The sequence below is a fragment of the Amia ocellicauda genome, chromosome 3, assembly GCF_036373705.1.
Source record: "Amia ocellicauda isolate fAmiCal2 chromosome 3, fAmiCal2.hap1, whole genome shotgun sequence".
In the NCBI taxonomy this organism is placed as follows: Eukaryota; Metazoa; Chordata; class Actinopteri; order Amiiformes; family Amiidae; genus Amia; species Amia ocellicauda.
This window is the reverse complement of record NC_089852.1, coordinates 35797475-35812732: the sequence shown is the minus strand read 5'-3', so window position 1 is coordinate 35812732 and position 15258 is coordinate 35797475. Positions and strand designations below refer to the sequence as shown.

At 36.1% G+C, this 15258-nt stretch overlaps 1 protein-coding gene across 2 annotated transcripts in view; it reads right to left on the bottom strand.

The window, feature by feature from the left end:
* Positions 1-1094: 1094 nt before the first annotated feature.
* The window catches only part of pde2a (phosphodiesterase 2A), a 184199-nt gene continuing 170035 nt past the window's right edge, over positions 1095-15258 (bottom strand). For both annotated transcript variants that reach the window (XM_066699232.1, XM_066699233.1), the window contains exons 19-31: positions 13371-13483; positions 13036-13113; positions 12640-12762; positions 12212-12282; positions 11678-11800; positions 9636-9723; positions 8584-8631; positions 7978-8052; positions 7571-7670; positions 6491-6603; positions 5967-6005; positions 5638-5744; positions 1095-4959 (exon numbers count right to left, since the gene is read on the bottom strand). In XM_066699232.1, coding sequence (XP_066555329.1) covers positions 4701-4959; positions 5638-5744; positions 5967-6005; positions 6491-6603; positions 7571-7670; positions 7978-8052; positions 8584-8631; positions 9636-9723; positions 11678-11800; positions 12212-12282; positions 12640-12762; positions 13036-13113; positions 13371-13483 — 1337 coding nt within the window. In that variant the 3' untranslated portion in view covers positions 1095-4700. The remainder of the gene's footprint in view (positions 4960-5637; positions 5745-5966; positions 6006-6490; positions 6604-7570; positions 7671-7977; positions 8053-8583; positions 8632-9635; positions 9724-11677; positions 11801-12211; positions 12283-12639; positions 12763-13035; positions 13114-13370; positions 13484-15258) is intronic.

The following is a 15258-nucleotide window of genomic DNA, read 5'->3' as shown; positions in this document are numbered from 1 at the left end:
CCATTTCTAGGGTTTACAAAGAATGGTGTGAAAAGGGAAAAACATCCAGTATGCGGCAGTCCTGTGGGCGAAAATGCCTTGTTGATGCTAGAGGTCAGAGGAGAATGGGCCGACTGATTCAAGCTGATAGAAGAGCAACTTTGACTGAAATAACCACTCGTTACAACCGAGGTATGCAGCAAAGCATTTGTGAAGCCACAACACGTACAACCTTGAGGCGGATGGGCTACAACAGCAGAAGACCCCACCGGGTACCACTCATCTCCACTACAAATAGGAAAAAGAGGCTACAATTTGCACAAGCTCACCAAAATTGGACAGTTGAAGACTGGAAAAATGTTGCCTGGTCTGATGAGTCTCGATTTCTGTTGAGACATTCAGATGGTAGAGTCAGAATGAGAACATGGATCCATCATGCCTTGTTACCACTGTGCAGGCTGGTGGTGGTGGTGTAATGGTGTGGGGGATGTTTTCTTGGCACACTTTAGGCCCCTTAGTGCCAATTGGGCATCGTTTAAATGCCACGGCCTACCTGAGCATTGTTTCTGACCATGTCCATCCCTTTATGACCACCATGTACCCATCCTCTGATGGCTACTTCCAGCAGGATAATGCACCATGTCACAAAGGTCGAATCATTTCAAATTGGTTTCTTGAACATGACAATGAGTTCACTGTACTAAACTGGCCCCCACAGTCACCAGATCTCAACCCAATAGAGCATCTTTGGGATGTGGTGGAATGGGAGCTTCGTGCCCTGGATGTGCATCCCACAAATCTCCATCAACTGCAAGATGCTATCCTATCAATATGGGCCAACATTTCTAAAGAATGCTTTCAGCACCTTGTTGAATCAATGCCACGTAGAATTAAGGCAGTTCTGAAGGCGAAAGGGGGTCAAACACAGTATTAGTATGGTGTTCCTAATAATCCTTTAGGTGAGTGTGTATATATATATATATAGTGTGTCTGTGTGTGATGATGTATCCAAGGTGATTCACTGTTAAAATGCTAAATACTGTTAAGGTTACATGTTGCAGAGCGGCATGAATATGAACTAAAACAGAGGAAGACAAACAAGAGACACAACTTCATTCAATGTATGAAATTTATTTTGATAAAAATTCAACTGCCTTTGTTCTCTCTCAGAAGACATCTCCTACAGGTTTGCACTCTTCTCTCTGAACATATTCCGTACATGTTATAATTAAACTCTCCGACACAGACTCCCTTTACAGTATCTACAGAGGTATGTACAAATGAAAACACAATGACATTGAAAGAAACCAAAAAAAGAAAAAAAATACAACTTACTTATGCAAATATCATATGACTATTCCACCGTTTGTTTATTGTGGCTACTTTGTTTTCAGATAAAATTGGAAATGACCTTCTGAAGGTTAAACCTTCATTTTATGAGTGTCTGACATATTACTATTCCCATGGTATATTTGTACCCCCACTAAAATCTTTCATGACCAGCTGTCTTAAAGAAAAAAAAAAAAAAAAATCTTCCACCTCATTAATGTAATAAAAACAATCTAAAAATATTAGTTTGTGACAAGTTACTAAATCTGAACTTTTTCAGGTAAATAAAAGCATTTAAAAAATTCAGTAATAATTCATATTCACTGCAAGCACCTCAAATGTTTGCAATGGGTACATTTACGTTCCTGCCTGTTAAATTTATTTTGATTATTTGTATATTGAAAAACATTGAATTATCATATGTACAGGACAGCCACTAGCAACAACTACATATACAGTACAGGCCTGAATTATTGATTTACAAAATGGGGTCCAAAGTTGGCACATGGAGTTTATTTTTGGTGACATAAAATAGTCAGTGTCAGGTTTAGTAACAAAACAAATAAATAACTTATAATAATATAACCCAAACACGTTTAATGAAAGTAAATATCCACAAGGAAATAACTTAAAACCAGGAGAAGATGCACATGATTTAGAATATCCATGATCTATAAAAGACTCAGAATGTATGCAACAGGGTTGGAGATTAACTAATTGTTGAATTTGAGAAGCATATAAACTATGGAAACTAAACTGTCAAGCTAAGAAAGGAAAGTAAAAGAACAGAAAAATATACATTAACCTGAATATGTTATGTGCAACACAAAATCTTTTAAACCACAAAAGACAACTCAGCAGTAACGTACAGAAGAGTCTGAGTATACAGTAGCAACACATATTTTAGTGGAACATGGGCATTGAGTCTTTATTTACAGAGGTGCCAAATGGGTTTTATGCCTCAAGTTGACTTGCATTTTATTCTTCAAGGAAAATCAAATGTATGACAAACTGAACATAATTTGACAATAAAAATGAAATAATAATAAACAAAGACTACATATTCTCTACACTAGAAAAACTATTAGCCCTATTATTAGTCTTTATTTTGTCATAATCTTTAATTACTTTTAGTTGCAATTACTATGTAGTTAAACTGAATACATTACCTATTGAGAATGAACTAATGTTGCCCTTTGAGTATATTCAATTATAATTTACTGCTGCCAATGTATAGTAGATATTTCTGAATATAAAATGCATTACTCAATACTTCTGAAAGAAGAAGCATAAAGGTTCCAGCACCCCTGTAAATATAAACATGTACACTGTAGGTATATTTTTTATACAATATGTCTTTCTCTAAAGGCAACTCAGATATGGTAAGGCAAATCAATAATATACACATTCTGCCAGGGTTCAATTGACCATAAATGCCTTAAAGGGCCATTAGCCCTTATTTAAAACACCCTCAGAATTTATTTACACACTCACGCATTTACAAAAAGTTAAATTCAAGGGAATAGCTTCCACACATAACTCAGATACACAAACTGCTACATTCTTTTGTCTCCAAATCCACAGTCTTACAATAGACTTAATTTTAAAATATTGACCTTGTAAAACATTGTGCAATGGATAAACATACACAAGTAACATGTACTAGTATGTAGTTAACTGTATTTTAAAGGGTTATTTAATGTGATTGTATTCTTTGTAGTGATTTCACAGAATTAAAAAAATGCATTTAACATTGAAACAAAACAAAAACAAAACAAAAAAACATGTTTATTCAGCATTTTTTTCTTTGTTAAATGGTAATGATTGTTGAATAACTTTACCTGAGACCTAACAGTCTGAAGAGGGTCCACACATATTTAGTTAATATCTAAAATGCACTTACACATACTTGTATAGTTTTGTAGGCAGTTCAATTACTCTTTAAAGAAGATGGACTACTCTTTCCAATCCAAAAGTTTAATAAAATCTATACTTTAAAAAGTTTTTTTTTTTTTTTTTTTTTGCTTTTTGTCTGCAATGGAAGAACAGAAGGATTCCTTCTCTTCCCAAATTCAGCCTATATGGTTTTAATTTGATTATCACAATGAAATGTCTTTCCATACCACCTGTCTATGGTAGGCAAACTCAAATCATGAAGGCGGAAACTCGGTCTTGGACATTACTGTGTGTTTAGTATTTTATGCAATTAACACATGGAACAGCACTATGTGTGAGTATGAGAGACACAACCATAAGCAGTATTTTGTACATGTGACACCAAAGACAAACTAGCTATTTGTGCTACCGGAAGCTGTGCATATGGTTTATTAAAATGCATTGAAGTCAGATGTCACTGTAAGTAATAAGTCCCACACCCATATCAGTGTCAGCTTTTCTCCTCTATGCTCAGCTTGGAAACTTTAGAAAATAATACAGATTCCCAGGATATAAATACAGTGAGTCATATAAACATAGGAATAACCATGTAGCAAAACAGTAATTTAAGATGAAGGAACAAGCAGAACGCAGCACTGACTTTGATTGTCTGTAATTGTCCTTGGTTTCACTGTAAAAGAAGGCTTCAACAATAAGAATTTTAAAATATAGGTTTTTGCTGAAATTAAGATCCCAATCAGATCTGCATAGATCTTTAAATATTTTCTAAAAGGCAAATCTTTGGGGAGAAAAGCACTTAGCAATGTGGACAGATTGACCTGTTTTCTGGACGCAATGTTTTTTGTTGAATGTGTGAAAGATTTGTATCTACATTTCTTAAAGACCCTCTTGATCAATCTCATAAAACTACATCTCTACAGTTTGCTTTTTTATGACATCAGAGACCTATGTGTTTAAACAGGGTGAATTTGAGAGTCTTCCATCACCAGCACTAAACACATATTTAAAAAATAAAGGACTCAAACATCTGCTTGCAAACACTGTTTCCAATATGAAAAAAAAGAAAAACATGAAACCTGCAACCACTATTGTTTTGGCTTTTCAAAGCTGAACAAAGTAACACTTTATATTTACACTGTTGGAATTACCATTCATTACTGAGACGACAGGTTATTACCATAAAGGGTAACAGTACGCGTTTTAATACTAGCAGAATTTACAGTTGATAACACTGTATAAACAAATATATTAGAAAAACAATCTTTTCCACAGTTGATGAACTATATTGAAAGACACCACAAGCTGTTCAGAAATAAAACAATATTCTTTCCTTTGCTGTTCTCCTAGGCTCAGCATGGGTTGTCATGTCCCAGGCAATCATTCAAACCTTTCCAAAGTCTTTAAGGTAATTCCCTTCAAACATAAGGTGTTACTGATTTTTATTTTTTATTTTTATTTGTTTTATTAGAAAAGATGTTGTCTCTCACAGTCTGTAACTAATTCCGGATCGTTTCTGAATCGCCACCTTCTTCGATGGCTTCCATTGATCCTGTGGTTTCCAAGCAACCGTTCATCCTCAGACTTTCGCCTGCCTGCTCCTGGAACTGCTCGTACTCCTCATCCAGGAAGTCAAGAGAGTTGTTGCTAGGCAAACCGCGGATGGTGAATTTATGGGAAACCTTGGTCCATTGGTTCCGATTGGCTGCGACTCTCTCATACAGCTCTCTAGATTTGGGGAAAAGTTCTTGGAGCAGCCTTACGGAGAGGGGAAACACAGGGGAGTATACATTAAGAGCCGGAGTACTGCACAAGATGGTTCAGACTATTACATTAGTGCTCATGAAATGTCTTCACTATCCTAAAGCTTTAACTACTGCGATATATTTGCTTCTTGCCTTCGAGGGGCCGTAAAAATGCAATTATAGTAAGACAAACTGTGTTCTAATAGTGCTGGGCCTCAGCCAGTTAATAGTATCTATGCTGCCTCAGACCATATTATATATTTTCATCTGATTAATTAAAACCATTTTTAAACTCACTTCTATTTCCCCAACAGCTTTCTCCACAGGATGATTTTTATTATGTTACCGCTTTTAAATACCCACTCAGTAAAAAAAAAAAAAAAAAATCCAGTGTAACAATATAGGGAAACCAGTTTAGTAGTTAATGTTTCTAGATCATTAAACTAATTGATCATCAAAGGTGCTACTTCTCTTCAACCTTATAGTGTAAGGATTTTCATTCACTGACGAGTAGCGCAGTCATAAAAAACGCTTTCTCTCTGCAATGGAATGGACCTTTTGTCACTCGACAGTGTGAAATTGTGGAACCTATTGACACATTGAAGTTTGTACTATCGGGTCTCAAGAGTTGAGCTTCATCACATGCTTACAGACCTTAAGGTGTAATTTAAATAAGAAAGTCTATTCTTACTTGTAAATAGGCATGGCAATATGCTCCATGAAGCTGATCTGCAGCTCGGGAATGTATGCTTTCTCCCTGTCCATCATTTCACTGGGTCTGTTGCCCATGGCTTTCTCCTGCACAATGGGATGGGAAAACAAAGTTAGACAAGCATTTAAAATGAGGCATGGGATGTTAAAGATTATGCATCATGACATCTACTGCATCTGCAGCATGATGCTTTGAGTTAGAAATACTGTGAACCATTGTAGATGTGCTCACCATTATCCATGTACCAACATATCACTGGATGATGTAAAACTCATTTCTTTTTTCAAGCATTTCAAAAGAATACATACCAGATCTCCCTGGGAAAAGAATTCCTTGTAAATCAGCTCCTGAAAAAATAAAGACATTTGTGCATTAATTCATTTGTGGTACAGTTTAATAAGAAAATAAAAATGTGCCAAGCAATTGTTGCAGTGACACTTATCTAAAGACAAACCTCAAACTTTTTCAAAAGTGCAAACTGATAATGACAGGAGTACAGAAGGGCAATGATTGGACTGTGTTTACAGTACGTATCTTTTATTTCAATGACAATGATTCATTGCTATGACTTTGTAGCAGCAACTGTGCTTAGCTGAAGCCCAAAGTGTGAAATCACCTGAACTTCTTGTATGCCTCAAATCCTGCCTTCACAGCAGATACCCATTTGGAAAATATCTCCAGCAATATATATCTGGTTTGGATTTAATCAGTGGAAAGTGCACCACCTATTATTTGCTGCACTTGCAAAAACTGAAGAGCCACTCTAGTGTGTTTCTCTTCTTTTACATGCAGCCTTGAGCGCAGATGTTAGTTTTCAATGGGGCTCGCTTACCGCAATCTTCCTAGTGGTTTTCCATCCCTTCGTCTGGTCCGAGAGATCACATGAGGTCATGAGGAGGCAAAGAAGCAAGCTGCGGTGATGCCAGTTCTTTGGGTTGTAACCCACTGAAAGAAACAGAAAAGTGTGATGCACCTCAGAGATCTCTGACAAAGTGAAATTAAATAATACTCCTATAATCAGTAATAAGAACAGCTTCTTAGACATTGTAGAGCACTGAAATCTGAATGCATACATGAGTCAATAAATAAACATTTCCTTTGTTTTTTACACTGTAAGCCCTTTCCTTTGGCAAGTATTTCCCCACTATATTCTTCGCTGCCCTGTGCCTACACTTTAAAATCACATGTCCATCATGAAAAGCTTAGAAGATCAGCACCCTACTTAATATTTCATACAAGAGAAGGTTCCTCCATTATTTAAAATGGCAGTGAAAGGGTCTCTGCTTTTTATTTCAATAGCTGGCAGCCATTTTCAGGGTTTCTAGTGCCAATTCAATTACCAAAACCTCATTTCAATAACATTGCCGTCAGCTTGTGATTTTGTTCTGTGTTCCTGACAAAAAAAAAATGTAACGAATTGGCTGTAATTCAAACTGGTCATGTCCTTTTCATAACTGGCCAGTTTAAAACAGACAGTCTGTACATATGGGTGTAAGCTAGTAATCAAAACAACTACAGCCCATAGATATGTGTGTGGAAATGCATAAAGAACTGTTTATAAATCACATATAGCCCAATATTAAACTGAAATTCCTAATATCCTAACTGTTTAAAGCAGGTCTGCAAATTAACTTAAAAAAAGGATGTGACTTTAATAAATGTGCTTTCCCCAAGGAGAGTTAAGAGAAAGACATCTGAAAATATGTTTGAAAATATGTTTGAAGCCCAAATGGAGGAGGATCTCAAAAACTAAACATTTGTTTTTGCTGTATCTGCGCTCTAGTAGGACTATAACTGTAAAGTGAAGTTCTCTCAGTGTCCTTCTTCTTCTTCTTCTTCTTCTTCTTCTTCTTCTTCTTCTTCTTCTTCTTATTTTAAAGATTTAAATTGAAATATTGCAATGAAAACATACCATCTGCCATTCTCTGAAGGTCTTTGAAGATACGCAGATGATGTGCTAAGTCTGTTGCCAGAATGATATCCCTCATCAAATCCAGCATTCTTTGGTAATCCTGAAAAAAACCCATAATAAATACTCAAAATGCCACAAGAAAAAAAAGAGTCTCAATAAAACCCAAATCTGTCTGTTACATGAGTTTAATGTATTAAATTATACATCAGATCTCCCAGCACTGGAATTTATTTAGTTTTAAATAAAACGAAGCAATTCCAAATCTATTTTTTTCCCCTAACACTGTGTCAAATTATTTTGTGTAGGAAAACCAGTGAAGACTTCAAGCTCCATGCTCCAAGAAACTAGACAGATCAGCAACTTGTGTAAATTAAAAAAAAAAAAATAGTGTGTATAATGGGACTGACCTTTCTGGAAAACTGATCAAAGATGTTACAGCCATGGGTGTTGAGAATCGCTATCGCCTGGGCAAAATGATGTCTCTGAGAAGAAAAACGCAAGATAATTTGTACCAGAGCACTTTGTAAATGGAAAACCAGACGTGGCTGAAAACAATAATTGTGACCACAAGATGTCAGTAGAGCCTCACACTAAATTAGCCTGCTGGGTTAAAATAGAAAATGAATAGATTAATGAATAAATTAAATAAACTAATAAACAAACAAAATAATACATCATGTTTATACAACTGTATTTCCTTGAGGAATATAAACTAAATAAAATACAAACACCAGTTTCAAATTCCTAAGCATAAGCAGAGATATGCCATCCATTTGTGGTCTTTTATAAATAAGATAAATAGCTTACTAGTCCTCTGTATATATAAGTCATAGTGTGGATATAAATATGTTTTTTCATCTATTTTTCTTCAGCATAGCAGTTATACTTATTTAGCTCTTAGTCTACATGTATATGTTTTACTCCCCCCCTTCTTTATGCTTTTACATTATCTAGCTCTTACTGTTTTGTGAAATACTGTTTTTGCCATAGTAAAACGACGATTTGATGTTTACCTCCATCACTGAACCTTCAGAGCTGTAAAGGGCTGCCAGTACAGATTGCTGTGAAAAGAAAAAAACACATTTGGCATGTATTCAACAATCAGAGAAGTAGACTGAAGATGTGCTTCTAAGAGTGCAGGTAAATCAATATTTATTTAACAGAAAAAAAGGATTTCAAGACTATGGTAGTGTTCACATGTCTTTTGAGCACACTGCCACACTTTTAACATTCACAGAAGGGCTTCACAGCGTAAACTGGAAAACGTATACTGCTGTTATGAACAAACTGAACAATTTAGTGGGCTGGGGAGTTTGCCTAGCCCTGTATTTAAAAGCAACAAGAACAAAACCATTGCTACAACGTAATGCATTTTTTTAATGCATTGATGCTTTAAAATGTTTTCAAAATTCATTCACCAGGTAGTTGTCTTTTGAACAACCCAGATGGGATCCTCGCAGATGCTCTGTGCTTAGGTTAGACCCTAATGCATTTGGTTTCTGTAGCAAATAACATCTGTTTTCATGGGATTGGTGAGGAAAGAATCTGAACTGCATTTGCCTTGTGTCCTTCGGCAACCACGATTAAACCAAATCATTGTCTTTCCGTTTTGGCAGGTAGCTACAGAACAGCCTGCTTTAGCTTCCCCTCCGCTCTCAATGCAATCTCTGATGTGATGGAAGCAATGGAGCATCTGTTGCATAGGTTTGTTCTTGTTTTCTTATAACTAAAACTGCTTCTGTGACTTTCACAAAAATAATAATAATAATAATATATATAATATATATATAGAATTATTAAAGTATATGCAGTATCACTTGCTACCTAAGCCTGACTGGAGAGTAGCAGTCTTTGTATATTAGGTGTGAAACTGCAAGATGCTACCATATGGCTCTAGGGCTCATGGGATTTGGGGTGGCCATTTTCTTGTGCTTGGTGGTGCAGTCAGACCAGTATGACTAAAATTAAGAGGTTCCCCAATTCATGTGGTGATTATTTTCGAATTACACCTAAACAACAACCGTTTTTGAAATCGTGTTCAGTCCTGATTGTGTTCAGTCCTCACCGAGTCCACCTGGAAGGAGTTGTTGGTTCCTCTGTGGTCCAGGTCATGACACATGCAGGAGACGAAGAGGGCGAATATCTCAATGTCTCTTTAAGAAAGGAGAAGAATTATGGAGAATTATCCAGACGCAATAGTTCAGTCACATTGTGAAGAGTGACCTCGGGTGTGTATGACCTTGAAGCGGTTGAATGTAAACAGTTCTAGTTATCATAATTTAAAAAGACTGACCGGCGAGTTCTCCAGTAAAATCAGGGGGAGCTTCGATGGCAGACAATTACACCTTCCCACCTCCAGCCAGCCAATCACAGCACTGCACTGGCAGGAAGGTTGCCCTGCTCATGCAAAGCCACAGGCCAATGGGGATTTGTGTTTGTCAATGTACAAAAAAAGCCTTAGGTACATCTAAAATTAGAGTAGGCATGTTTGTGCCTGTTCAACTTTCAAAATGATGTGTAATACCAAGATACCAATAACAAAACCAGAGCTCCTGTCCATCCCTCACAAATTATTTAGTTTGTTGCCGAGTCCTTTCCCAAAAAAAAAAAAAAAAAAAAATCTACTTTAGAAGTTCCTCCTGATTTTACTTCACATATTAAGCTATATCAGTAGAACCAAGATACGGAGGAAAAGATAAATGAATCTGATCATCTCATCCCCCAGGCAAAAACCAGGCTTATTTCCACAATGCTTTCCACTCTGATGAAGAAAATATTTGCTACTGATTTGTCTTATGTTGTGCATTAACGCTGAATTCTCAGGTTTTTTTTTTTATTGAAGCCTTCAACTATATAATATATATTTTTCACTCTCCTAAACATTTTGCATATCAAACTATATAGGGACTTAAAAGTCCCAATTGTTTAAGGTCTGAAAATGAATGACTGTCTCGTTAAACAAAGGTTTTAGAAATCAGAGAACTAGACTGTGCTGCCCTGACCTATGTTTAGACGAGCCTCCAACCCATTCTTGTATTGTGTAAAACTAATTAAGTGTTTAGCTGCTTTCCTAATCCTACCTGTTTAAAGCCTTTTAAAAGCACAGGTATCGGTTCTTGATGCCGTTATCCCAGAGTACAAACAGACCTTCCTTACTGTCAATTCTTCACCTTCCGTGTTCAGAAGTCACACGCAATACCCCCAGTTAACACATAACCGGCACGCAACACGCCACCCACACACGGAGTGAGAAACAGAGTTCAAATCAACTCAAACCTCCAAAGGGACTGGCTTGATGAATTATGCAAAAGGAATCAAACACAAAGTGTCAAATGCAGCTAGTCACCCATGTGTCCGAGTTTTCATTTTTCTATTTATTTCTGCCCCTTTTTTTAATATATATTTTTTCCATCACTTCCATAACCATGTTGCGTAAGGTAAATATCACAAAGGTCCTGACATCTTTTTCTTTCTTTCTTTTCTAGCTCTATGAATATTTCTAATTTCACAGGTTATTACGGAATCCTATCTTACAGCTCTACTGACCTACAAGATAGAGAAAAGAAATATCATCTAGCATAGTTTAACAGATGGTAATGGACTGCAGAGTCATGCTCTTGGTCTAGAAATGTCATTGATGGAAGCACATTATTCAGGAAATAATGCCTTTAGTGCAAAGCATAAAAAATATATTGCTTTCAGACTTCTATATAATAATGAATGTATCTGACTGAAATTGCTGTGCATTGACCTATAAGAAAAATAAGTATGTTTACGCTATATGAATTATGTGTCCAAACTCTATTCTTTGCTTAGTCTACCACTATTTTTAATCTTTTAGAAAATTTTCACCATACAAAGATAAATCCTAAAAATACACAACAATTATTCAAGTACAACTTAGAGTATGCGTGTTAAATGACTAATGCATGTTCATTTCTTAAGCAAAGATCTAATATGTTTGCTCGGGACTTCATACTGTTTTACCAACTAATCTGCAATATATTTACCAGATCCTTAACCATCCAAGATGAGATATTTGTTCAGCTGATTGGGTTTTAATTTGTTTATCTGTCTTGGTCAACAAAAAGAGAAAAGCTTTCTTACTCGAGGTACTTGGAGAGCTCCAGGTTCTTGCAGAGGAGATAGCAGAAGTGAGAGACAGAGAACGCATGCATCCAGTTGTGATAGGGAGGGTCCCTATATCCCTTTTTCACCATCAGGCAGAACCTAGGGAAGGACATAGACACATTGTCAGAAATAAAACAATGAAACATTCACAATTATATTATTATTATTATTATTATGATTATGATTATGATTATTATTATTATTATTATTATTATTATTATTATTATTATTATTATTATTATTATTATTATTATTATTTCTTGGCAGATGCTCTTATCCAGGGCGACTTACAACATAAGTGGAAAACAAAGTGCAAAAATACAGTTAAGTACAAGGCATCAAACATTACAAAGTCAATTTACATTAAACATAGCAATTCAAAATATAATACATTTTACAACTTCCAATTTACACAGGCAAGTACAGTAAGTGAGGTCATACATCCTGGACAGTATGTCCTGGACAATATCCTGGACAATATATCATGTAGCACAGACTTCAAGAGCCCACCTTGCCAGGGTTTGTAAGTCAATCTTGTAAGTGTTGATAAAGCCCATGTCTTCAAACATGCTGAGAATACCCTGGAGAGTAGAGAAGAAGGCAGACGTTACATAATACAAATAACAAGAGCTAGTACTTCAAACTGAGCTGTGGATATCAAATGGATTTGTATTTATTTGTTTTTCCCTGTATATTTTATACATGTCAACCTGCTTCTTTTGTTAATGTATTAAATGTATGTTTGGATGTATGTTAAAGTATGGATGAGTTTCCCAATAATATTTTGACTACAAAATACTCACACAACTCCTACCCAAAGTTTCATTAACAGCTCAGGATACCCAGCTCATAAACCCTGGGTATGAAAACAGCAACCTGTAGGTGACTTCGAAAGCACCACAAGAACCATCTACACCCGATTCCTGAAGACATCTCACCATAGGAGTGCTGTCATCCGGCAAAGACCTGGGAGTGTAAGTGAACTCTGCAAAGCTGGGATGGATTTCATCCACTGGTTGGATTCCATTCGTCAGCAGTTTGGTCACTTCTTCCTCCGATACCTGAAATTAATAGAAAAATGCAAGACTGGGAAGAGCCATGTAGCACGTCCTGTTGAATTAATTAACTCAATAAGGATTTGTTCTAAAGTAATTAAAAGTTAAGGAGAGATGTGATGGCCCATATGGTAATCTTAATAACACACCATGGTTTGGATGTAGCAGATAAAACATAATGGCCTCAAAAATGCCATTCAGAAAATGTTCAAAAAGTCCAATTGACTGTATAGTGTGAAAGTATCTTGGGAAATATCCCAAATGTCTTGTGATTATTACCTTCATGTGGTACATCATCATTTCATTAGCAAGGTGACTCCTAAACTGGGCCTCATGGACCTTCTTGTAGAGCAGAGACTGTGGAAGAAAAGACAGCAATTATTAAACATTTTGTACCAACAGACTAAAGACTGGCCATGTAAGATGAAAATGGTATGTAAACAACACTTTGGTAGCTTTAAACCAAATACTCTGTGTTCTCTGTTGGTGATAATTCAAAATAACTAATTAACACCCTTAATTATGTCATGAGAAAAGACCCTTTTATAATGCCCACTTATGTATGTATGTATTGAATTTTCCTGTGTATATATAGAAATGTCAAAGTCACTTACATGAGCGATACTGATACCACAGTAGATTGAAAATGCTGTGGCCAAGTCTTCATCAAACCTGTTGAACCAGGGTCCGTTGAGCTTATTGACCAGTTCAGCCACCCCAATAACCTCTACAAGACAAGAAATCATCCTATCAGGATATACCTAGAGGCACATATTAAATCATTTTCTCTGTTGCTGTAGATGTCAACATACATTTTTCTCAAGCCCACAAACTTCTCTCAGAATATTCATACTTTTTTCTGAAAAAGGCCCAAGGCTTTCAATTCTCAAACAAGTCCCAAAATCAAGAAGTAGCCACTAGCTCAAGTATTTTATTTAACTTTTAACTATTTTTAGTTCTCAGCATCACCAGTTTGAAGCCCATTTTCAAAACTAAGCACAGGTCCATTGGCATGCCTTTATATGAAGTGTCAGTGAAAGGATTTAAAACTGAAAATCAGACCTCAAGAACGAAAACTGGGGCAAACGCAGAGTGAGGATTATACTGAAGGGATACGGCAGGGCTTGCAGAACTGTCAGATTCAGCTGACATTAGAAATGTTTCATATGCAAATCTGGTCTCCAAATTCTTTTTAAGGAGAGGGAGGTTATAAAGTTTGGGAAATAATGATAATTCCTGCAGAGAAAGGAATGCCAAGACACTCCATATAAAAAAGAGCCTCCCCCATATTTTATATTGTATATATTACCTACATTTTATCTGGAAGTAAATTATTTTTATATTTTATATTATATTCAGAAATATGTTTTATATATATATATATAAGTCAGCCTTGAAATCCTTGGAGAGGATCTGCAAAGAGGAGTGGGACAGAATGCCTCCTGAGATGTGTGCAAACCTGGTGGCCAACTACAAGAAACGTCTGACCTCTTTGATTGCCAGCAAGGGTTTTGCCACCAAGTACTAAGTCGAAGGGGTCAAATACTTATTTCCCTCATTAACATGCAAATCAATTTATAACTATTTTGAAATGCATTTTTCTGGATTTTTTTGCTGTTATTCTGTCTCTCACTGTTAAAATACACCTACCATTAAAATTATAGACTGATCATTTCTTTGTCAGTGGGCAAACGTACAAAATCAGCAGGGGATCAAATACTTTTTTCCCTCACTGTATATATATATATATATATATATATATATATATATATATATATATATATATATATATATATATAAAAAACACATATTTCTGAATATAATATAAAATATAAAAAATAATTTACTTCCAGATAAAATGTAGGTAATTTGAAGCTACATTAAGTTTGTTACACTGGTATTAGGTGATTATAATATTTTAAATTTAATAGCAGAGATGTGGTACAGGAGTTCCCTGCGTATAAAAGGGTTAATGAACACAATTTCAAGAATCCAAGTCAGCATTTTTTTGTCAGTCATTCTTTTACGTGTTCTATTATGCAACTTTTTTGATTTTACATATAGCGTGTCACTGTTTGCCATAATCTCGACCAAAAAGACAATTTCCTAAAACAATAAGCTAACAATGAAGGAGTTTCCTGTTCAGAAAGAAAACAAAAAAATACACGTTTCCCCTTACACATGAACGCTGTGATACACAGGGAACTCTGCCGCCTTTGGCAGCTCTGAACGTGTTGTGCTAGAGGCTGTCAGGATGTCTGGAAGACGGAAGTGATGATTAAGGAGGATTGGTGACTTCGGTTCTACAAGCCCACCAGATTCCTCTTCACATTCTTCAGGCATCGCTGGCATGATGCCTAATACTGTACAGAACTGACACCAGAGCAGTCAGAAAGGCCTTGGGAAGCCGAGTGCCAGACAGACTGCGTGTCAGGGAGGAAATAGCACTGCTGCCACATGACGGCCACAAGACTATGTTACTAAGGCAACGTTAGACATCTT